Below are 25,349 nucleotides of genomic sequence, written 5' to 3' on the forward strand. Positions count from 1 at the left end.
TGTGAACCTTGATGGGATCTTGGTAAAACAAATAACAAAATACAAACAAACAAGAAATAGCTAAAAGGACATTTTAGGAAAACTGGGAATCAAGATTTGGATATTCATTATTAAGTCAGTGTTGGGTTAACTTTCTTATATAAGGGAAGTCCTTAGGGTTAAAGTGTCATGAGTTCTTCAACTTTTTAAAAAATGGTTGGCAAAATATATACACATATTTCACATATGCAAAAACAAATATAATATATTGATGTTCTTAGAGAAAGAGAGTGGAAGAAAGCATGGCAAAATGTTAGCAAATGAGCTTAGCTTAAGGGAATATAGATATTTATTGTAAAATAGATCTAACTTTTCTTCAGGTTTGAAAGTTTCCAAAAGAGAAATTTAGAGGAAAAGAATAACCGTAAGAAACAAAGTCCCTTAGACCGTTGTCGGTGATGTAATACTGGAGAGATGGTCAAGCTTTCATCGAGCAGGGATGATGAACTCTAGTGTTTATAACTCTGCCATTAGGTTTGGCTATCAATTAAAATGGTCTGATTTATTATTTCATGTTTAAAGGACACAGACTGTATTTCTCTTTTACCGTATTGTAAACACCTTGAAAACAGGGACTAACCATTCTTTACATTCCTCACTATGGACACAATAGCTGAAGAAGAAAATGCCAAATAATCAAAAAGTAAAGGCACATCAAGTGCAGAAGAAAGGAAGATTGTCACGGTCCCTCCTTTCTCCTACCCACAGTGTTTTCTGATCACTTCATTTCCTGCAATTCGTGAAGTCTCTTCTCCAGCCCTCTCAGAACACTTCTTTACAAAATTTCTACAGTGCTCTGTGAGATATTTCTGGTTACACAAGTATTGTATGAGGTATCTTTACTCTGCACATATTCAACTTCAATTCCTAGGAAAGGCTGAACCTACAGCAAACACGGGTATCTTTCAGCACACTGGCTGCCATTTCATTATTTGTTGTGGGATCTGTGGTCTTGGGCAGGTTAATGCAATAGGTCAAGGTATCGTTCTCATATTTAACTCACACACAGACCAGCTGGTTCTGCTCTATGCCATTATTCTTATGACACTATTCTTAAGCTGGTCAGTCAACTAAAAATTCCAAGCCATTGTTAATAAGACCAGACAAATGAGTGTGGATACCTAAGTCTATCATCATTACTGAGAAAACAACCCAAACAACTCCTAGAAGTACTCTTCTTTTGATTAATCAACTGCTTTCTTAAGCATTAATTTAATGTGGGTTTTTCCTTTCCAAATCAATTTCACTGGATCAAAAAGAACGTTAGAGAGACATGGTATTTCTCAATGTTCATGTTCATTTAGTTCAGATGACTTAGTGACATAAAAAATTCATTCCCTAAGAACATACCTTTCCCTGGATGCTTCATCTGGGATGCCTAGGCATATTTCTCGGTCAAACCTTCCTGCACGTCTCAAAGCAGGGTCCAGGGAGTCTGGTCGGTTCGTAGCTCCAATGACCAGGACCCGAGCTGCAGCAGCCAAGTTATTCAGATCTAGGAAGGACCCGACAGAGGATGAGTGCTGAGCAAGGCACTTCGACACGGCGGACAACAATACTCCAGGAATCATTTAAACGGCGAGCGCTAAAGTACTAACATGTTTTGACAGCACATACAGTAACGTGTCTATGAAATGTTTAATGTGTGAAAGGTGTGCTGAGGAGAAAATACAACCTTTATTCTCAAGCAGTTCACAACCTATAGAGAAGTGTTAAGAAAACAGGGTATAAGACAAATTGTGTGAAGTATAATAATAGGAATAAATAAAGCACCAGTAATACAATGGAAGATATGAATTTTGATGACTCTGGGGACATTTCATGAAGGAGATAACATTTCAGAGAAGTCTTGAAGGGTGAATAGATTTTAATAAGCAGATAAATAGGTTAATGAAATTCTAGATGAAAGGAACAGTAAGAGTGAAAGCACAGAACTATGACCATGCATCATGCATTTAGGCACAGTGAGCAGTCGACCACAAGGACTGCCGCAAAGACACAGTAGACATGCCTCAAGCTAAGCTGACAGCGTTAACTTGGGATAGGGGTACAGCTGCTCTGGCTGTTTCTAAAAGTAGATTTTTAGTAACAGACAGAATTCAGGGCCTAAGTTTACCTTTCATAAGTACTATTTCTTTCAAATGAACCAGGACTAAGCATCAGGGAGTCTGGGGTTACACTCCCTCACAGTAAAAAAGTAGTAAGATGCTAGTAAGTACTCTAACCACCAAGCCTGAGGGGTGTGCAGCACAGCCGATTCTCTTCCCACAGGAGTCATAACAGGTTCTATGGAGTCTCCGTGAACAATGAACTAGTGAACAGTGAGCCACCGCTCCTAGGGGCAATCCAGGGTTAGGTTCCTGTGAGCCTCAGGTCACACTGCTTTCACCAGCCCATCAGCATGTAACACTGCTTTACATGCACTTCTGCTGAAAGGCACCTTACTTAACACAGGCTGTTGACACACTGGCGTTGAACTCCAGCTGACAGCTCTGTTAACTCAGGCCTGATCAAAGCTTATCAAACACAGGAATTTTCACTTGAAGGCACAGAAAGCCTTCTTGAGCTTAGGAACACTAGCCAGCACCAAGCACTATGCCTGGGACCTTTTTGCTTTTTGGGGAGATGCGTGGGGGAAGGGACCTTTTTAAACAGTGAAATCACCGGCAAACAGCACAAAAATGCAAAGAACGTGGCACAAACCATACTGCAAAAAGAACACTTGTTGACAGTATGAGAGCTGAAACAAGGCTGAGCATGCCTCAGCTGAGAATGTGCATACTGGGCAACTAATTTTTCACCACTCTATGCAAGTCTGCAAATGACCCAATAAGCACTGTCAGTACTGACTCTGGAGTTACAAATAAATTTTAGTCAATAAGTGTATTTCAAGATACAGAATCCACAAATAATGAGGATCGATTGCATGTTCTTTAATCAACCAGATGTCTTCAAAGGCTTTTCTGATAAGATTTATGTTTTGGAAAGAATTTCAATGCTAATTTTAAAGATGGAGTGAAGAGGAATAAGAAAAAAATTATTTTGTGATTTGATTACAATAAGCAGCTGGCACGGTGGGTAGGCGCAGTGAGCTAACGCAACAAGATGACGCAAAAAAAGAAACACAAAGAAGAAAGACAATGAGAGACACAACAAACCAGGGAGCTGAGGTGGCTCAGGTGATTGACTGCTTCTCTTCCACATAAAAGGTCCTAGGTTCGGTTCCCAGTGCCTCCTATAGAGAAGATGAGCAGACACAGAGAGCACACCACGAATGGACACAGAGAGTAGACAGTGACCGCAAACAAGGGGAGGGGATAAAGAAATAAAAATAAATCTGAGATGTTCTGTCTAATGGTGATGATAGTGTATTGAAGTTCCCCACTCTAATTGTAGATGCATCTATTCTTCCCCTTAGGTTTTCCAGTAACTTTTGGTTACTATACCTTCTATTTAACACTATAAAACCATTCTCTAGAAGAGACTGAAAAAGATTGGGACTTTTTTTGAAGTTACTGACAAATCGTGAGTGACTGATCCTACCTGAAGTCTGATTTTTATCTTTCATATGATTTTACTTAGAACAAAGAAGAAAAAAAGAACATTTGAAGTGGCACCCACCCACTGTGCCAACTCGCCTTCTTCAGGAGGCACCAGGAACCAAATCCGGGATCTCCCATGTGGTAGGTCGAAGCCCACTCACCTGAGCCACATCCACTTCCCTCTATCCATCCTTAAACAAAGATATTCCGTATGATTTTGCTCTTGGTCTTTTCTTCTTCCCTTACCCAGTCCCCACATATCTCATACTCAGCTCTTTACTAAAAACTCTCAAATGTACTTCTGTAACCTTGATTTCTGATAAGCTTCAAACCTATATTGCCAACTGCCTGTCAGTTACTCCTACCCGACTATCCCATAGGCAGATCAAATTCAATATGTCCAAAGCTTAATTTACTTTCTCATTTGTCTCCTTCCACTTCCACCTCATCTCTTTCTGTAATCTTCTTTTAGTTAACAGCATCTCCTCCCATCTTGTCATCCAAACTGAGTCATCTTCATCTCTTCTTTCTTCCTCACCCTTCCAATCTAGTCATTTGCTTAGTGCTTTTGATTTCACATAGAAATTTTTCCTTATGTTGGGTTTTTCCTTTTTACTCCATTCCTGCCTCACTACACTCATCTCTCAGCTGCTTACTGTAATCAAATCACAAAATAATTTTTTTCTTATTCCTCTTCATCTTCAAAATTAGCATTGAAATTCTTTCCAAAGCACGAATCTTATCAGAAAAGCCTTTGAAGACACCTGGTTGACTAAAGAACATGCAATCTATCCTCATTATTTGTGGATTCTGTATCTTGAAATTCACTTATTCACTAAAATTTACTTTTAACTCCAAAATCAGTACTGACAGTACTTATGGGGTCTTTGTACTGAGAAGGAAAATCATAGCCATAAATTCGTATATCAAAAAAGAAGAGCTCAAATTGAAGACCTAATTTCACACTTGGAGGAATTAGTAAAAAAAAAACAACAAACTAACCTCAAAGGAAGAAAGAAAGAAAGGAAAAACAAAGATCAGAGCAGAAGTAAATGAAATAGAAAACAAGAAACCACTAGAAAAATAAAAGAGATGGTTCTTTGAAAAGAACAATAAAATTGACAAACCCTTAGCTAGACTAAGAAGGAAAAAAAAGAGTGAAGATGCAAATACACAAAAGAAATGAGAAAGGGGATATTACCACTGACCCCACAGAAATAAAGACTATCATAAGAGGGTATTTTGAAAAACTGTATGACAAAAAGAAGGACAATTTAGAGGAAATGGACAAATTCCTAGAAACACATAAGCCGCCTACATTGATGAGAGAAGAAACTGATAATCACAACAAACCAATCACAAGTAAAGAGAGAGAATCAGTCATTAAAAATCTCCCAACTAAGAAGAACCCTGGGCCAGATGGCTGCACAGGTGAATTCTACTAAACATTCTGGAGAGAACTAACACCAATCTTGCTTAGACTCTTCCAAAAACTTGAAATAAAAGGAACATTGCTAATTCATTCTATTATGCCAGCATTACCCGAATACCAAAGCCAAACAAAGACACCACAAGAAAGGAAAATTACAGACCAATCTCTCTAATGAACCTAGATACTAAAATACTTAACAAATACTTGCTAATCGTATTCAACAACACATCAAACAAATTATACACCATAACCAAGTGGGTGTCATCCCTGGCATGCAAGGATGGTTCAACACAAGAAAATCAATGTAATACATCACATAAACAGATGAAAAAAAAACCACAACCCACATGGTCATATCTACAGATGCAGAAAAAGCATTTGACAAAATACAGCACCCTTTCTTCATAAAAGCACTGCAAAAGATAGGAATAGAAGGAAACTTTCTGAACATGATAAAGGGTATATATGAAAAACTTACTAACATCATAAACTCAGCTAACATGATTAACAATGGTGAAATCCTAAAACCTTTCTCTCTAAGATCAGGAACAAGACAAGGATGCCCACTATCACCCCTCCTATTTAACATTGTCTTAGAAGTATTTGCTAGAGCACCGAGTTAAGAAACAGATATAAAAGGCATGCAAATGGAAAGGAAGAAGTCAAAATTTCACTATTTGTAGCCGACATGATCCTATGCACAGAAAGCCCTGAGAAATCTACAACAAAGCTTCTAGAACTTATAAATAAGTTCAATAAAGTCACAGGTTATAAGATCAATGTGCAAAAATCAGTAGCATTTCTATACACCAATAATAAGCAATCTGAGGAGGGAATCAAGGGAAAAAATACCATTTATAATAGAAAATTTAAAAACCAAATACTTAAGAATAAATTTAACTGAAGATGTAAAAGACTTATACTCAGAAAACTATACAACACTATTAAAGAAAATTGAAGAAGACTTAAATAAATGGAAAAATATTCCCTATTCATGGATAGGAAAACTAAATATATCATTAAGATATCAATCCTACCCAAACTGATCTATAGATTTAATGCAGTCCCAATAAAAATCAACACAGCATTTTTTAATAAATTGGAAAAACTATTAAATTTATTTGGAAGGGAAAGAGGCCCCAAATAGGCAAAGACATATTGAAAAAGAAAAATGAAATCGGAGGAATCACACTACCTGACTTTAAAACATTCTACAAAACTACAGTGGTTAAAACGGCATGGTACTGGCACAATGAGAGACATACTGACCAATGGAACCAAACTGATATAGATCCTCGCATACACAGTCATCTGATATTCGACAAGGCCACAAAACCCACTCAACTGGGAGAGAACAGTCTCTTCAACAAATGGTGCTTGGAGAACTGGATATTTATGCAAAAGAATGAGAAAGGAATACAATCTCACACCTAATACAAAATTCAACTCAAGATGGATCAAAATCTAAATATAAGAGCCAAGACCATAAACACCTTGGAAGACAATGTAGGGAAGCATCTACAGGACCTCGTAATAGGAAGTGGTTTCACGAACTTCACACCCAAAGCACAAGTAATTAAAGAAAAAATAGATAAATGAGACCTCAAAATTAAAGCCTTTCGCACCTCAAAGGAGTTCATCAAGAAAGTGAAAAGACACCCTATCCAATGGAAGAAAATATTTACTAACCATATATCTGACAGGAGCCTAATATCCAGCATATATAAGGAAATCTTATATCTCGAAAATAAAAAGACAAACAACCCATTTAAAAAATGGGCAAGAGATTTGAACAGACACTTCTCCAAAGAAGAAATACGCATCTCTAAAAAGCACATGAAAAAATGCTCGAAATCATTAGCTATTAGGGAAATGCGAATCAAAACTACAATGATATACCACCTTATATCTATTAGAGTGGCGGCTATTAAAAAACACAGAAGACTACAAGTGTTGGAGAGAATGTGGAGGAATGGGAACCTTCATCCACTGCTGATGGGAATGGAGAAGGATCCAGCCATTGTGGAAAGTTTGGCAGTTCCACAAAAAACTAACTATAGATTTGCCACATGACCCAGCAATTCCACTGCTGGGTATATACCCAGAAGAACCGAAAACAAGGACACAAACCGATATATGCACACCAATGTTCACAGAGGCATTATTCACTGCTGCCAAGCTGGAATCAACCCAAATGCCCATCAACAGATGAATGGATATAAAAAATGTGGTATACGTGCAGTGCTGATGCACGCAAGGAGTGCCGTGCCACGCAAGGGTGTCCCCCGCGTGGGGGAGCCCCACACGCAAGGAGTGCGCCTGTGAGGAAAGCCGCCCAGCGTGAAAAGAAAGAGCAGCCTGCCCAGGAATGGCGCCGCCCACACTTCCCGAGCTGCTGACGACAACAGAAGCGGACAAAGAAACAAGACGCAGCAAATAGACACCAAGAACAGACAACCAGGGGAGGGGGGGAAATTAAATAAATAAATCTTTTTTAAAAAAAAAAAGTGGTATATACATACAATGGAACACTACTCAGCTGTAAGAAGGAATACAGTAATAACACATGGGCTAACATGCATGAATCTTAAGGACCTTATGTTGAGTGAAACAAACCAGACATTGTCAGACAAATACTATATGACCTCTCTGATATGAATTAAGCAATCAAGCTGTCTCAGAGAGCTAGAGACTGGGAAGATAGGCTTATAGGAAATAGGGGACGAGAGAAAGGTGAGCCAACGTCCACATGGGCGCAATCTATAAAGTGGAGGTAAGCAGTTGTGCAGTAAAGGGATAAGACAGGGCATAGGGATACTATTGGGTTGGGCTTTACAGGCTTGAGGGGGGCTTGGGTTAGGAGGATGGATCAGATGGTCCAAGGAAATGGGGGGAGGGTTGGCGGGGAGCAAGTGAACATGGGAGATTGTCAAGTATGTAGCTGAAACTATAATGTTGAGAAAACTCTTTAGAAAATATAATAAGGAAGGGTTACTGGTTTAACACGTTTGACAGGGGGCATCTGGCACAGGGTGCACCTGGGGCAGGCTTCTAGGGAGTGTTTGAGTGCTCATCTTGTCATAATGTGTTATATTAGTGGGTGGAGACCCATACAATGACTGGGAAGGTGTTATATCCACATCCCGGGGAGGCCTGATGTTCTCAAATAGAGGGGAGGGTGTCTCTCTCGAGCACGGGTGGCTCCCAATGGGGTAGGACAGACTAGTCTGTCAAGCCCTCAGCATTGTTGCAAGTATCTATGAATCTTGTCCTTCAAGCAGTGAAGCTTGGTTGTCACTGTGGGCCCCAAAGCGGGGGGGGGGGGGGGAGAGGAAAAGAATAGATGGAAGGGAGGTAACTAGGGTGCTGTTGGAAGTATTCTGCATGATCAAGCAATGACAGATAAAGGCCATGTCAAATTTCACCAAAAATTTACTAAAATATATAGTCTAAAATGTAAACCATAAAGTAAACCATAATGTAACCAAAAATTTATAAAAGAGTACAGTCTAATATGTAAGCCATAAGGTAAACCATAATGGAACCATGGTTTGTAGCTATATTTCAATATCTGCACATTAGTTGTAGCAAATATAACATCCACATATAAAAAGATCATTGCTGGGGAAGGGGGAAAAGTGTTTGATTTTGGGTATTTGGGAATCCTCTATATCCTATGTGACTTTACTATACCTAAAAATTTTTGGAAGACCAAAAGAAAAAAAAGAATGCAGACATTGAAGAAGAAATGGAAGAGACTGTCTTGCCACTGTACATACAGGGCAAAACCTATTACAGTGATGAAAGGCAAAATGTCAAAAAAAATTTTTATTTATTTTTCATTTTTTTAATACCAAATTTATTTTTTAGTTTATTTTACTTTTTCTAAATTATTACCTATTCTATTTTAATCTTTAAACCTTCCATTACTATTTCATTTTCCTATTAATTGAATTTGGCAATATATTAAGGATCATTTTTTAAGAAGTTTTGGATCACAGAGGGGTTCAACTATGGCAGAGGAGGAGCACTGTTGTGAGGTGTCATTGATGGGGGATGCATGGGTGGAAGGGAGTTCTCCAGGGCACGCATATAGGGTACATAGATTTGTTCAGATGTTCGCTGGGTATTGACATAGTGGGTAGAGTTTCACACAATAACTGAGGGAGTGCTGAGTTCCCATTTTGGGGAACTCAGTTGCACTCCCCAATGGAGCAGCAACAATCCCCCAAGTACAAGGGCAAAGACCAGTCAAGAAGAATGGTCCAATGGTGGGCCCTTGATATTGATGACTATACTTATGAGACTGCGCTTGAAATTTCCACTAGGCCTAGAGTTGTAGGGTGCCTAAGAGTTACCGCCTCGGAGTCTCCATGGTGCTCAAATGTAGCCACTCTCTAACCCAAACTCAGCATTACCTTCCCCCTAGCATGGGACATGACTCCCAGGAATGAGCCTCCCTGGCATCGAGGGATTACTACCAAGCACCAGCTGGTGATGCAACTAGAAAAAGACTTTGAATAAAAAGGGGAAATGGTAAAGACAAATGAGTTTATAAGGCTAAGAGACTTCAAAATGAGTCGGGAGGTCAGCAGAGGAGGTGCACTTACGCACATCTCAGCAGGATGTCAGAGACAGCCAAAATAGATACAACCCTAGGGAATGGTGCTCTTGAGGGTTAAGGAGACACACAGGTCCTACAGTCATTGTAGGTGGCTCTGGAGTTCAGTGCCTTGCCAGTGGGCCCTACTTTGGAATTTTTGCTACTGAGTATGATGAAGTTGGGAGTGACCTCTCTACACATGACTCTTCTGTCACTTTTACTGAACATGTGATTGGCAATGGGGTTGGTATATGCTCAGGAGATTTGAATCTCTAGACTGGCCATATGCCAGCTACACCCTGAGCCTCAGCAGAGTTGCAACACATACTGTCCAGTTTGTTGGACTTACCCAGGTTGGCTAAAAGGGAGGTGAGGATGGTCAACCACCATACCAGGAAAACAAGAGAATCTACAACTGCAGGCAGGAGAATCCCATCCATCATCCATGTGGGATCTAAGTCCACTCTCGGTTTAGAGGTGGAGCGGACATTGCCATCCCAGGTTTCTCAGCATAGAGGAATAAAATATGGTTTAGAGTGGACTTACTGATATTCTACTATAGAACTGTTGTGACTAGCTATGGAAGAAATTGTAGCATTGATGTGGAGAAAGTGGCCATGGTAGTTGCTGAGGGTAGGGAGAGGCAAGAAGAGATGTGATGTGGGGGAATTTTGGGGACTTGGGAGTTGTCCTAAATGATATTGCAGGGACAGATGCTGGACATTATATATTCTGCCATAACCCACTGAATGGACTGGGAGAGAGTGAAAACTACAATGTAAACTATAATCCATGCTGTATAGCAGTGCTCCAAAATGTATTCATCAAATGCAATGCATGTGCCACACTGATGAAAGAGGTTGCTGATGTGGGAGAAGTAGGGATGGAGTCGGGGAGTGAGATATATGGGAACTTCTTATATTTTTTAATATAACATTTTTGTGATCTATACATCTTTTTTAAAAAGTGACAATAAAGATTAAAAAAATTAAATTAAATTAAAAAAGAGACTAAAAGGGATGTTCCCTGTACCTTGTTGTAAAGTAAAACATTGAAAACAACTTAAACACCTACCAAAATGGGAAAACAAACACAATATGGTAAACCTATTTTACAGAATACCATGTAGCAGGTAAAAAGAGGCAAATCTAAATGCATTACAATGACAACATTTTCAAAACATTGTTAAGGTACATATAGCAAGCTGTAGAACAATTTGTATGGTATAATCTCACTGGGGTCAAAAGTAAAAGAATGTGTTCGTATACATACATAGGTATGTAAATACCAAAAACGTAACTGTGAGATAAACTCCAAAACCTAATGGTGGTAAAGGCTTATGAAAAAGACTTCTGTTTTTCACTAAGTTTTACTCTTTTTGATGGCTTTAGATTATTTTCATGTATTACTTACACTATTAAGAAAACTACTGGGAAGAGGGTGTCGCTCAGTGGTTAAGCACCTGCTTTGTACACATGAGGCACTTCAATCTCCTGTACCTTCTTAAAAAAAGAGAAAAATAATAATAAAACAAAACAAAGAACTTATTATCTTAGAATGAATTCATTATTTTAAACTGACCATCCATGCAGGTTAGAAGCTGGGCCACAATTCTTCGTTCCATATCTTTTGAAGCAACTTCTCTTTTTGGAGTAATGGCATCAATTTCATCGATAAAAAGGATGCAAGGAGCATTTGACTAGAAATGAGAACATCACAACAAAACAATCATAAATATATTCCCTATACTGCAACAGACTTAAGCATATACATTTGGTGTTTTGTTTTTGTTTTTGTTTTTAACATATTTGTTTTAAAATCTTAAAATTCAAGGATCAATCACCAGCAATGAAGAATCCAAAGTGGAAATTAATAAAACAATTCCAATTTTAAAAGAATCTAAAAGAATAAAATATCTAGGAATAAATTTAACCAAGATGTAAAAAAAAAAATTGTACAGTTAAAATTCTAAAAACTACTGAAAGAAATCAAAGAGGACATAAATTGAAAAACAGTGTGAGCAGCATAAGGAAGATGTATGGAAAGGATGGGAAGGGCAATGTGCAAAACAGTTCAACTCTTTCAGGTGTTACCTGTTTTCCAAAATGTTAAATTGGCATGTACAGCAAGAGGACTCTTCATTACTGCTAAAATACAATTTCTCTTCTAATTTCATCTCACCATCTAGTAGCTTTATTGGCCATGATCATCAGCCACCATGTGTTTAGTTGCAAATAATGACAAAATTAACTACAGTCACGAAAAGTGACTGCTAAAATGTGCATAAGACAATAGCTAATATTTAAGCGCCAACACCAAATCCTGTCATTTAATCCTCCTGACAACCCCATGAGATTTGGTTATTATTACTATCCAAGTTCTTAGCAAGGAACTGAGGGTTAAAGTAGTTAAGTCTCATGTTCAGAATCATATAATTAATACATAGTGGCACAGCCTTTGCGACTTGAACCATTTAACCATTGGTTAACCATTTAGCTGTTTGACCAAAACAGACATTTAACCATTACAGGATACTGAACACAGACCTTTTAATTGCACACAAACATCACCTTCCTGGGACATTCTTAAATTTAATTTTAATAGCATTAATTCCAATTAGGATAAAATCCAATCTTAATTTATCTTGTAACAGAGTTTTCTTTTTACAACTTCAATCACGCAATGAGAAAAATTTATCTTGGCATTTCTATAGTTTACTTCACAATATTGTTCTAGCCTAAGCTGAGGAAAGTAAATGTGAATAAAAATATCACAAAGCTAATGTATTTTCAATATATGACTACTGGGTATGAAAGCATAGAAGTTCTAAACAATTATATTTTTATTTGATTTCAGATTCAGTAGATTATTTTTCAAGAGTCTGTATCATCAAAGCTATTTAAAATATTTACCTGTTATGCACAGCAAATTAGCATGACTGCAAAAGAATGGTCAAGTGAATGGGTTAACAGAAAACAGGATCTTTAATACAATCCTACATCATCTGACTACCTAACATTAGAATAATTATGTGACTCACCACAGCTTGCTCAAAAAGTTCTCTTAGCTTCTGTTCAGATTCTCCAGATACTCCAGACACAATTTCTGTAGCAGCTACTTTGAGAATTGGCAAGTCAAGTTCCTATGTACAAATATATAAAAAATTGGTTAAATTTTCAAATAATAAGTTCCTTACTTTTCCCATATCTGATCCCCTCCTATAAATTACATTTTTTAAAAAGCTCATTTTCTGAAGAACTTTAACTTTTTGTTTTGGGTCAATGAAAAATATTATTTACCAATCTAGGGTTTTATTCAAACACATTAACTGGATACCTTCTACCTCTCTTTACTTGACAGATGTCACCACAAAACTCTATCTTTTCTGAATAACGGGTCTTGAATTCCTCTTCTTAAAAGTGAGCACAAACAAATCTGACCTGTTAGTTATCTGCTGGACAGGAAGCAGCAGGGGTTGCAACCCAGTTGTCCCTCACACACCCTACTAACATTTCTCCACCCTTACCTAGAGAGCAGCAGGTTACTAGTCAGAGGAGGCAGGCAAGGAGAAACTACTACAGTCCCAACAGTACAAAAGGCAACAAGCCTGGTTAATTCCTACTCATTCTTCTGACTACCCTAAAATTTCACTTCTTCAGCCATACCACCCATGGTTTCAAAATCTAACTTGAGTATCCCAACTACTCACCACACAGCACTCTGTACTTTATCTGTCTTCTACTTACTACAATTGTAACTGTGTACAGTATTGATGTGTATAACTAACATCTGTCTCTCATATTATACCGAAAACTAAAAGATAAGAAGTGGGTTTGTTGTACCTACCACTATACCCCAATATCGGGCACATGGCAGTCACACAATAAAGATCTATTTAACAAATGAATAAATGAGGCAAACCCATCAAGTTCCCCTGTAAAAAAATTTTTTTTCTTAGAGTATTAGTCTATTAATGACTGGTATAGTATGCTGTTCTTCCAAATGAAGTTATTGGACATTTTATATTTCACCATCTGATTTGATACAATTTCTGGAAAATATGATGAGCTAAAATAAAAATGCTTACTTTATATTTTGCCAAGTTAGTCTCTATTATCACCATTTTAGAAAGAAAGGTCATTTTAACACTAAAAAGTATATAAACATGACTCTGAATTGAAATTTTAAATAAATTTAGCTCTACCAAAAAAATTCAATCCTTAGTTTACGAACCACTGGTTTAAAGGGAAATATTAAGAGAACTAAAAAATAAACTATGTATCAAAAAAAGGATTTAAAAAAAATTACAGCAGCTTTTGTTTTAGAGAAAACTCATGCATAAAATAGAGAGTTCCCATATACCACCCTATTATTAACACCTTGTGTTAGGGTGGGACATTTGTTAGAGTTCATGAAAGAACACTTTCATAGGTGCTTATTAACTACAGGCCACCATTTACAACAGAGTTCACTGTATATGCTGTATAGGGAGTCTTAAAGACAGTGGTCTTCCTCTAAATAGTGGAGAACAGTTAAAGGGACATATTAACTGGGCTTGCTCAAGCTTCAGAAGCCGTACAAGGAGCTCCTGTGGCCTTTGCTGGCCCTCTCCAGCCCTCCACAATGCAGTGGGGAGCCAGCTTGCGCTTCCCCATTGTGGGTCCCTGGTCCTTTTCCAGAGGGAGCAGAGCGGCCCCTGCGCATAGTGGGGTGCATGTGTGTCAGGGCCAGTCTACTGGGTGGGCGCAAGTGTGAGAGAGTGAGCCTAGAACCTTGTCTCAGGCTCGCCTTCCCAGAGTTTGTCCTCAGGGCAGAGAAGCCCCTTGCAGACGGTTGAGACAGCGAGACAGAGACTCAATTGACAGGGAAGGTGCAAAGGACTACCTACACGGAGTCTCTTGGGAAAGCACCCAGAAAGGGAGCAGGAGGAGAGGGAGTGCTCACCCCGACCCGTCGACTGTCGGGGAATTCCTAAGGCCTCCAGAGGCACAAGCCCAGGAGAAGCAGCAGGCTCCATGGCTCTAGCTCCACACAGGCTCAGACAGACAAGAGTGGACCCTGCACTTCCCGTTTCCCTTGGGCTGATGGTGACAGGAGGGCTAAGCTCTGAAGGAGACCACCAGGCAAAGCAGAGCCAATTTGCAAAAAGAAGGAACGTCTTTTTTAATACACAAATGATCAAAAGTACGAATATGTTAAGCATTTTGATAAATTTAAGTGTCAAATATAAAAAATAAACTTTTATTGCTAATGTATCTCTTAGTAAGGTGGATACAGAACTATTTCCTTTAGTTTATGTAATTGCAAAAAGGATGGTCTGCTGCTATATTCTTCTGCTTCCCACCCAAACCCTGCCATGTAAACAACTGTATACATTTGGGAAAAAAACAAAACCACAAATAGCAGCATAAAAGAGATGAAAATTGAAGAGGGGATCAGTTCTTAACAGCCATATTCTCCTCCTGAGGAATGCCAGATCTAGTTTAAGATGACCAAAGAGACTAAACAAAAACAAACAAACAGCAATAAAAATAACAAAAGCAGACAAGGGTCCACATGCCTCACCCCGGCAATCGCGTGTGCGAGCAGGGTCTTCCCACAGCCTGGGGGCCCGTGAAGGAGGACTCCACGAGGGGGCACGGCGCCCAGGTGCCGGTACACCTCCGGGTGACGCATGTGTACGAGCATCTTGCAGATCTCCTGGCAGGGAATAAGAGGGAAACATGTCTTTCACAGCCCAAGACGGAAATAACCAAAGTGGAATTAATGGTCCTATTCTCTGAGGCAGCAAAACACAGTAGAGAGAATATATGCTTTCAGGTCAGACCTTAGTTTGAATCCCAGCTCTGTTACCAACTGTGTGATTTCAGGCAAGTCACTTAACCTTTCTGAGCTTCCATTTCCTAAGCTGTAATACTATTTACCTTGCAGATACATTGAAAAGGAACTAGCATGGCAACTGTAACAGAAGAGACAGTGAAAATGAATAATAACCATTATTACTGGTCCTATTAATATAATATTACTGATTTACCTTAGTACACTGTAATTAAAATTGTGGAAGAGGAAAAGATAGTAGCTTCTACCCCTCAATAACCTGGAAAGTACAGGTAGTTTTGCCCTTCTCACTTTTCCAGTCTCCCTTTCTACATTCAACTAACATTTAAAAGAAAGAGGTAGGTTTTGCTCACATACCTAGTTAGCAAAGCTATCCATCTGAGGAGAATTCTGCACTGTAACTAACCTTTAGTGTCACATCACTGCCTCCAACATCTTCAAACTTCACACTAGAAATTTGCAATTCTAGTCCCCTGGCTTTAGCTGCAATGCAGAGAGAGAAGAGATGAAAAGATTAGCAGTCAGGGGAGTGGATGTATTAATACATGCTTCCAATGCACAAAGTCCCCAGTCTGATGCCCAGTACCTCCTAAAAACAAAAACAGACAAATGAAAAAACCAACTCTCATTGGGGAGTGGATGTAGTTCAGTGGTTGAGCACCTGCTTTCCATGTATAAGGTCCTGGGTTCAATTTCTGGTACCTCCTTAAAAAAAACAGTAAAATTATTAGTGATTTAGCAGTAACTCACAATTGAATTTAATAATTTTTAAGGAACAAAGACCCATTAGATATGGACATATTTTGTTATGAGAGTCTCTGCACCAAGAGGGTCCCCCAAGCAAAATAGCTTGGAACAGAGTGATTCCTTCCCTCAAAGCAACATGGCCACCACCAACTGTTAAGGCTACATCTCACCTTTCTTTTGCAAGACAGTTTCTATTTCTCCATCTACGTCCTGAAGATTTTCTTTCTTCCTCTTACTTCCTTTGCTCTTTAGCTTGTCTTTCCCTTTTTTTTCATTCTCCAGAAGAGAAGACTCTTTTGAATCCTGGAGAGAAAAGATATGTAAATATACCAAAATATATAAAGCATTTTCAAACATGCCAATAAATGTTTTTCAAGGTAAGCTGCCCTGGCAAAGCTGCTAGCTATTCCCAACCTTTTTGCTCAAGGTTGGTCTCTGCTGGGAATATCCTTCTTCCCCATAACTTAATGCTCACTTTAAAACCTAGCATTTAAAAACTTTTTTTCCATATTCTTTCATTTAAAATTAGTCTCTTCACACTCCTAGACTACTACATTTGCAAATGTATTACAGGCTACCATAATCTGCCTTACATTCAAGTTATTCATTTGTCTATGTCTTCTCACTGACTTCTGAGCTGGAGTTAGGATATTAACATTTTTATCTCTCACTAATCCCTCTAAACAGTTTATGTTCACTTGATAGCTGATAAACTACTGAATTAAATTACTCCAGAGCTGCTTAGGTATCCCACTCTTTGAGCCATACAAGAGCGCAATTCAACAGAAGAGTCAAGCTCTTTACTTAACCCTGCTAACCATGATAATGTCCTCAATGGATGGATGATTACAGCAAAGAAATTAGGAAAAGGCATATTAGTTTAAAAGGGGGAAAGGTTTTGCCCAATCACTTGGAAACCACTTAGGACAGTATTGTCCAATAGAAATATAATGTGACCACATGCGTAATTTTATATATCCTAGTAGCCATATTTTTAAAAGTAAAAAGAATTATCCAAAACATTATCATTTCAACATACAGTTAATGTAAAAAAGTATTTTTGAGATACTTTATACTCTTTTTTACTAGAAAGGGTACAAAGTCCAATGTGTATTTTACACTTATAGCATCTCAATTTGGACACTACATTCCCATGGGAAATACATGATTTGTATTTAGATTTTGTAAAATTTACAGCTGAAAAAGTAGATTCAAAAATAGAAGTTATTCCAAGCATACTTGAAAGTTTTCCAATAATTGGATTATCATGTTTAAATAAACATTAAATTACTAATTGAGTTATTCAGTTGCACTAGCCACGTTTCATGTGCATCTTGTGCAATGAGCCCTACAGCAGAGCCACATCATGGCACAGATTATTCTCAGCCTCCTCTCATTCTGCCCAGCATGAGAAAGAATCAGTTAAGAATGGTGCCTAATGTGTTCATTTTGTGGATAATTCATCAAACTGGACCTTTCTTTGTGTTTATGTATTTCAATTTTTAAAGTTTTTAAAGAAAAGGTATCTACTTATTCTATACGTTTTCATATCATATCCATTTATGGAGGAGTCTCCAGGTATTACCCTAAACTAAAAATAAACCCATTGCTTTTTCAGCAGCAATTCTTCCTTCTTCCTAGAACTGTCAATTCTCTGTATATACCCAAAGTAGTTATTTTTGACACTCATTAGTAAACACATCTCAGGAACTTCATTAGGCATAAATTCAATAAAATGACTAATATGAGTGAAACAGACTTTAGCTAGGGACACATTAGTAAAGAAAGCCCCTCCCCTCCAAGAGCTTACATTCTAGTGGGGCAAGAAGAGAGTAAAAGAAAACAACAACAACTGAACAATTAAATACTAAGTTGGGTGATTATAGTGCTAAAAAGGAAAACAGTGCAGGGTAGGAAACAGAGCACGTCCAATGCTGTGCTATTTTACATAAAACTCAGGATGGCATGTGAAAAGAGATGTGAGGAAGTGATAGTGTAAGCACCTATCTATCTGAGGAAAGAGTGTTCCAGGTAGAAAGCGCAAATGCCCCAAGAGGTAGAATGCTTGGTGTATTCTAGATATGCAAGAGGCCACTAGAGCTGAAGTAAAGTGGGGAGGCAGGGGTAGAGGGCTAAGAAGATAAGAGTATGAGGTGCAGAGGTGACCAAAGATGTACTTACCAAATCCAATGGATGTGTCATGATGATGGGAACGAGTGTTGCTGGGGGGGGGGGGAGAGGTGGGGTGGGGGGGTGGGGTTGAATGGGACCTCACATATATATTTTTAATGTAATATTATTACAAAATCAATTAAAAAAATAAAAAAAAAGATAAGAGTAAAAGGCAGCAGGGGTAATCGGATGTGGCTCAAGTGACTGGGCTCCCATGGTTCGGTTCCCGGTACCTCTGAAAGAAGACCACCAGCTGGCGTGACAGGCAGGTGTGGCAAGCCGACACAACAGGCTGACACAACAAGAGACACAAGAAGAACATAATGAGACCACGACAAAGCAGGGAACGGAGCAGAGGTGGCTCAAGCGATTAGGTACCTCCCTTCCACATCGGAGGTCCTGGGTTCAGTTCCCGGTGCCTCCTAAAGACCCAAGAAAGAACAGTCACAGCAAGCACAAACAACGAGGGGATAGGGAGAAACAAATACATGAATAATCTTAAAAAAAAAAAAAAAGGGTAGCAGGGCAGCAAATCATGCAGGGCTTTACTGGCCATTGTATAACCTTTGGCTTTCAGGCTGAAGGAAGCTACTGTAGGGTTTTAAATAGAAGAATGAAAAGCTATCTGACTTAACTTGTAAAAAAGATATCGCTGTGTGAAGAATAAACTAGGGGAACAATGAAGGACACGACTCCATTTGGGAGGCTATTTCAATAGTTTAAGGTAAGAAACAGCAGAGGCTTGGACCAGGATGGAAACAATGAAGTGGTGTGAAGTGTCTGAATTCTGTATGTATATCATCAGAGCTGTTATGTCTTCTACAAAACAGGTATCTACTTGATGCACTACTCAAGGAAAAGGTTGTAATGTACTACCACCAATGAGGCTAAAATTTCACTAGAATAATACCTGTATCTCAGATACTGGCTTCTTATAATTACTTTTCTCATCTGAAAGGTCCAAGAAAAGACTCTCCCTCTCTCCACGTGGGGTTTTGTCAATAAACCATCCTCCTTCAGAAACGTTGGTAGAGGTCTTCAAAGGAGCGGTGTCTGTTTTGAAAGTTTTCTGTGATGTTGAAGTGGTGGCTTCTCTTTGCTCCATCTCAGGAATATTTGAAATAGAATCAGGATGTCCTTTTCGATATAAGGAGAGCAGGGAGCTGTTCATGTGATTTGCTGACTGGTATAAACATGATTTTAGCATAAATTACTCAATAGGTACTCATGAAGGTTTGCTCATGTATAATTAATTTTCTACATACGTTTTGCCTTCTGCAACTTCTCTCACATTCATATTCTGTAAATATAGCTGTCCACAATAAGGTGATTCAATAACAAACATTTACTATCTAAATAAATGTACCCCTCACTCCAAGTTAATGGACCAATTCACAACTGGCAGTTAAATAAAACCAAAGCTGGCTAACACATTATTCTTCATTCGAATTGCAACCAAATATACTACCATGCCCAGACTCTGATAGATAGAAAATAAATTATGATAACTAGCTACTGTGTGACTAATTTAATCAAAGTCTAAACACACACATTTTCTTCTCTACATAAGACACACTTAGGAGCAAAGCAAAAAAAAAAAAAGTTTAATATGGCTTATTAAACCTATAGCATTGAGACTATTCAATACAATCCAGTGCAATAAATACTGAATACACACATAGAATAATATATCCCCAGTGATGTGGAGAAGATGACTGATATTTTTTAAAGACAGCAGTGTAATAATGCATTTATTTAATAATAACTAAATCAATGAATAAAGAGAGTGCAGCACAGTGATTAGATTTGAAAGAAAAAAGTTCTGGGTAACCACACATCAAAGTGTTAATAGCTATTTCTGCAAAGTGGAATAATGAAATAATCTATTTTCTATATCATGTATTTCTGTAATGTTTTAGTTCTTTATAATGAATATGTATTTTTATAAATAAAAAACAAAACAAACTTTCAGAATAATGGAATGAGGAGGTCGACAAATCCTCTTCCCCCAAAGCAATGACAACTTAACTGGACAAACCTATTAGAAAATAACCATGTCAGCAGTCTGGATATCAACCAAAGACACACGACAAAGCAAGAGCCGTTGTTCATGGACACTACCAAACTTCGGGAAGAAGAGCTTGAGTTTGCGGCATTCCTCCCCACGGATGCTTCCATCCCTCCAGCTCAACCAGGGCAGGCTGTGAAAACAAGCTGCTTTGCTGCCAGTGCCACCTTACTGTGGACAGCTATATCTACAGAAAGGTTCACTTGATTTGGGGCATTATCAAAGCAATTGTGGTAGCAAGAGAACAGGAAGGCCGAGCAACTCTGCTAGCCCAAGGTCCTGTTTGGGGCCAGCAAAGGCCTGGAAGACCAGCTGGCGTGTGACAGTGAGTTCCAGGAGGTGGATCAGCTGCAGGGAGCTGGATGAGCTCTTTACAGGCCCTGGGCTGAGCAGAGACTGTGGACAGGTACAGAAGAAATGAGAGCACGCCTCAGGGAAAGTAGAAGCCAGGACAGCCTGTGGAGCAGTTTGATATTATTGATGAATTCCAAAAAAAATATTGGTTTATGTTTGTAAACTGATCTTTTCCTCTGGGCATATTAGATTACATTGGATTCAAAGGTTTACTTGATTAAGTAATTACATAAACCTCTTGTGCCAGTAGGGCGTTGAGTCCCCAACCTTTGGTGAGTGGGGACTCACAGATAAAAGGCATGGCAAAGGACAGAGTTAGGGGTTCTTAATGTTGGAGTTTTGATGTTGGAGTTTGATGCTAAAGTCTTAAGCTGGAGCTTGGGGAAAGAGACAGAGTCCTTGTGGAGAGAGGCAAAGCCTAGAGAGCCTCACAGTCCACAGCTGATCTTGTGGAGAAAACAGAGGAGCTGAGCCCAGAGGAACCCAGGAAGCCTGAACCCTGCAGACGTCGGCAGCCATCTTGCCCCAGACTTTGGTGAGGGAAGTAACTTATGCTTTATGGCCTGGTGTCTGTAAGCTCCTGCCCCAAATAAATACCCTTTATAAAAACCAACCCATTTCTGGCATTTGGCATCAGCACCCTTTGGCTGACTAATACAGACTGGAAAGTCAGAAGTTCTACTGTGCTCCCCAGCCTGCACAGAGATGGATCTAAAGAGCGTAGAAGTCTTCCTGGCTCGAGTTGTCTGAGTACGCCCTCCGACCAATGTTTGAGGGATCACTAACTTATGCAGCACTGGAAGACAGGCTTAAAAATAATGACAAGTTATCGATGTTGAGTAACCGATGATGGTGATGGTAGCACAGCACTGTTAATGTAATTAATAACACTGAATTACATACTTAAAAGTGGTTAAATTGGAAATTTTGAATTGAATATGTTATTGCAGTAAAAAGTCTAAAGAGTAACAAGCAAGCAGGCAAGCAAACAAAACGAACAATAAACCTGAGCAGGTACCAGCAATCACACACTGTTGAGGGGAGATTTTACACATTTAATCCTGACAAGTTACTAAAGAAACTGAAAACAAATAATCACCAGCGACTACTCTAAGGGGAAAAGTCAGATTTCAGAGTTACTATAACATATTATCAAAATGTCCAGTACTCGACAGAAAATTATGAGATATGCAAAGAAACAAGAAAGTATGACCCATGCTCAGGGAAAAAACAGTGTCCAGCTGCTGGTTTTAGCAGACATAGACTTCAAAGCAGATATTACTAATATGTTCAAAGAACTAAACAAAATCACGTTTAAAGAATTAAAAGAAAAATGATGACAATGTTTCAAAGAATAAAGAATTTCAATAAAGAAAATAGAAAATTTTAAAAAGGACCAAATGGAATTCCTGAAGTGGTAAAGTACAATAACCAAAATGAATATTCACTAGAGGGACTCAAAAGATTTAAGACAGCTGAAAAAGGAATCAGTGAACTTGAAGGTAGATCAGTAGAATTTATCCAATCCAAAGAAGAGACATTTTGTGATTTGATGACAATTTTCTATAACTGGATTTTGGTGATGACTACATAATTATAAATTTAATGAAAACCATAGAATTGTACAGTCACAAAAAAATTAAATGACTAGACGAAGCAAGCAAAACAAAATTAAAAACAAGAAGCTGGGAAGTGGATGTGGATCAAGCAGTTGAGCTCCCGCCTAACACACGGGAGGTCCTGGGTTCAGTTCACGGTGCCTCTTAAAGAAGACAAACAAGACAGCAAGCTGGCACGATGGGCTGGTGCAGCGAGCTGATGCAACAAGATGATGTAACAGAGACACAGGAGGGAAAACACAATGAGAGACACAAAAGAGAAGGGAGCGGAGGTAGCTCAAGCAATTAGGTGACTCCCTCTCACATCGGAAGTCCCTGATTCAGTTCTAGTGCCTCCTGAAAGGAAGACGAGCACACAGAGAGCACAAACAACAAGGGAACGGGGAGAGATAAATGAATAAATAAATCTTTAATTTAAAAAAAGCCTGAGGGAAGCAGATTTGGCCCAGCGGTTAGGGTATCTATCTACCACATGGAAGGTCCGCGGTTCAAACCCCAGGCCTCCTTGACCCATGTGGAGCTGGCCCATGCACAGTGCTGATGCACGCAAGGAGGGCCGTGCCACGCAGGGGTGTCCCCGCGTAGGGGAGCCCCATGAGCAAGGACTGCGTCCCATAAGGAGAGCCGCCCAGCGCGAAAGGAAGTGCAGCCTGCCCAGGAATGGTGCCACACACACGGAGAGCTGACACAAGATGATGCAACAAAAAGAAACACAGATTCCCATGCCACTGATAAGGATAGAAGCAGTCACAAAAGAACACAAAGCAAATGGACACGGAGAACAGACAACTGCGGGGAGGGGCAGGGGAGAGATAAATAAAAAATAAATCTTTTTAAAAAAATTTAAAAATTTAAAAAGCCTGAGTTCAAATTCTGACTACATCACTTTATTAGCTTCCTTGCACAAATTACCTAATCTGCCTAATTCTCCATTCCACAAATATAAAAAGGAAATAATTTTTCAAAATTATTATTACCACAGAGAAAACTTAGTTGATTTTTATCTATCAATTTTTAATAATATGAACATTTCTAAAGACAAAATATTCCAACAAAAACTGAAAAAGTCAGGTGCCTGTGTGCAAACTGGAGACACTGAAATATCAGTCAATTCAATTTGAAGACAACAATGACCATTTCTCATCAATGTACTATCTAAACTCAAATATCCCTAGTTCTGCAAAGATTTAAGCTGAAAATTTTGTTTGCTTTTTAAGACTCTAATCAATTCAAAACAAAACAAAAACTAAAAATTCTGAAACAGTAAAAAATCTATTTTGCTCTATACAAATGTTTTTTAATAAAGTGGTTCCCATATCTGCTTGGTTATCATTACCTCTGAAAATTTTGAATGATCAGGTCTGGGATAAGGCCTGAGAAGCTATATATTTTTTAAATCCCCTTAGTTTGGAAAACATTATTTTAAAAATTATCAAATAAGCATGAGCACTTTTGAAGTAAATGTGTAAATGAGCCGCGAGTCAATGAGAGTTAGTACTATCCCATCAATTCAAAACTTGACCTAATATAACTGGATGATCATTACTGCTCCTAAAATTCAAAATCAGAATTACCAAGACAAAAAAGTAGAGAACAAGTTATATATTAGTTCCATACTCCCCTTTAATCCAAGTTCATTCATTGGCAATACCAGCTCCTTGGCAGAAAATACATCCTTTTCTCTATTTTTACCATTAATTTCCCTTTCTATTCCTGTCTGCCCTCATTTTTCTCCTCTTCTTTTTCCCTGTATAATTGGCTGTAACATTAGAAGGATGGCTAATCCAAAGTATTTAATTATATTTATATTATTGACAATGTCCAAAGTCTCTTTTTCTATGGCTTAATGTATCTTTTTAAGGAGGCTTCACAATTATTAAAAGAAAAGAAAAGAAAAAAAAAGAACCGAAGTTTCTTTGGCTTCCTTACCTGTGGATCCGGGTCATATTCCATGTCTGAATCATCAGAATAGCTTTCAGTATACCTCAGTAAAGAAAGGAAAAAGTTTTAAAGGTTTTATCCCACCTCCTAATATAAATTACTACCCAAAACAAGAAAACATACTGAGGTAAATTATTACGGTAGTTAAAAGAGTCCAGGCTTTAGAATCAGAAAAACCTGATTCAAAGTCCAGCTTTGCCAGTTACCGACCTCTACTAAACCTCTCTGGGTTTCCAACTCCTCATCTGTAAAATGGATATAATAAATGTCTGTCTCACTGGATTATTAAAGGAATAAACAGATGCCTGCAAAGTCCTGAGTACACAGTAAGTGCTAAATAAGTTGTGGTTATCTTCATCCTAGCAAAATGTGAAATACAAATTCTCAACCCAACAGTCTCATTTAGGAATATCAAACTCCAATAAAGGAATATTTCAGCAACTCATAATTAAGCACTTTAAGCAACATGTTTACAAATTCAACAGGACCAACTCATGTGACCAAGCAAAACTTTTCCAAGGCTGCTGATGAGGAATGATAAAAGAACTTTTCATGTGACACTATAAAAAAGACATTTAAATCCTAATAACTACAAATGGTTGTAGAATATGGTTGCATTTCACTGCAACCAAAAACTGATATCTAGTGGAGTACCTGCAGGGCTCTGTGGTTCTTTAATGTGATTTCTTTAGAAAATAAGTAAATAATAAAAAAAGACTTTCATAAGTAAAAAGGTTTACATGGATGCTACAACCTGCCTCTATACTTAAAACACTAATTATTTTTATTCATTAAATTCAATCGACATTATTTAGGGCATTTCTAATCAATGGAAAGAAGGTAGATTATTCAACTGTTTGGAAAAACATAATTTTGCCCTACAATTCATGCCCAACAAACAAAATTAATTCCAAGTTGATTAAAAAGTTAAACGTGGGTAGTGGATGTGGCTCAAGTGGCTAAGCACCTGCTTCCCACATGAGAGGTCCTGGGT

General features: G+C 38.4%; 1 protein-coding gene across 9 annotated transcripts in view; it reads right to left on the reverse strand.

Annotated features, from left to right (window-relative positions):
• Positions 1 to 25,349, reverse strand: part of NVL (nuclear VCP like) — a 167,025-nt gene that overhangs the window by 92,259 nt on the left and 49,417 nt on the right. For all 9 annotated transcript variants that reach the window (XM_058275271.2, XM_071207756.1, XM_058275279.2 and 6 more), the window contains 8 exons: positions 24,344 to 24,398; positions 19,284 to 19,556; positions 16,372 to 16,504; positions 15,861 to 15,937; positions 15,182 to 15,316; positions 12,657 to 12,758; positions 11,198 to 11,315; positions 1,390 to 1,534 (listed from right to left, as the gene is read on the reverse strand). In XM_058275271.2, coding sequence (XP_058131254.1) covers positions 1,390 to 1,534; positions 11,198 to 11,315; positions 12,657 to 12,758; positions 15,182 to 15,316; positions 15,861 to 15,937; positions 16,372 to 16,504; positions 19,284 to 19,556; positions 24,344 to 24,398 — 1,038 coding nt within the window. The remainder of the gene's footprint in view (positions 1 to 1,389; positions 1,535 to 11,197; positions 11,316 to 12,656; positions 12,759 to 15,181; positions 15,317 to 15,860; positions 15,938 to 16,371; positions 16,505 to 19,283; positions 19,557 to 24,343; positions 24,399 to 25,349) is intronic.

This window comes from Dasypus novemcinctus, chromosome 13, assembly GCF_030445035.2.
Source record: "Dasypus novemcinctus isolate mDasNov1 chromosome 13, mDasNov1.1.hap2, whole genome shotgun sequence".
In the NCBI taxonomy this organism is placed as follows: Eukaryota; Metazoa; Chordata; class Mammalia; order Cingulata; family Dasypodidae; genus Dasypus; species Dasypus novemcinctus.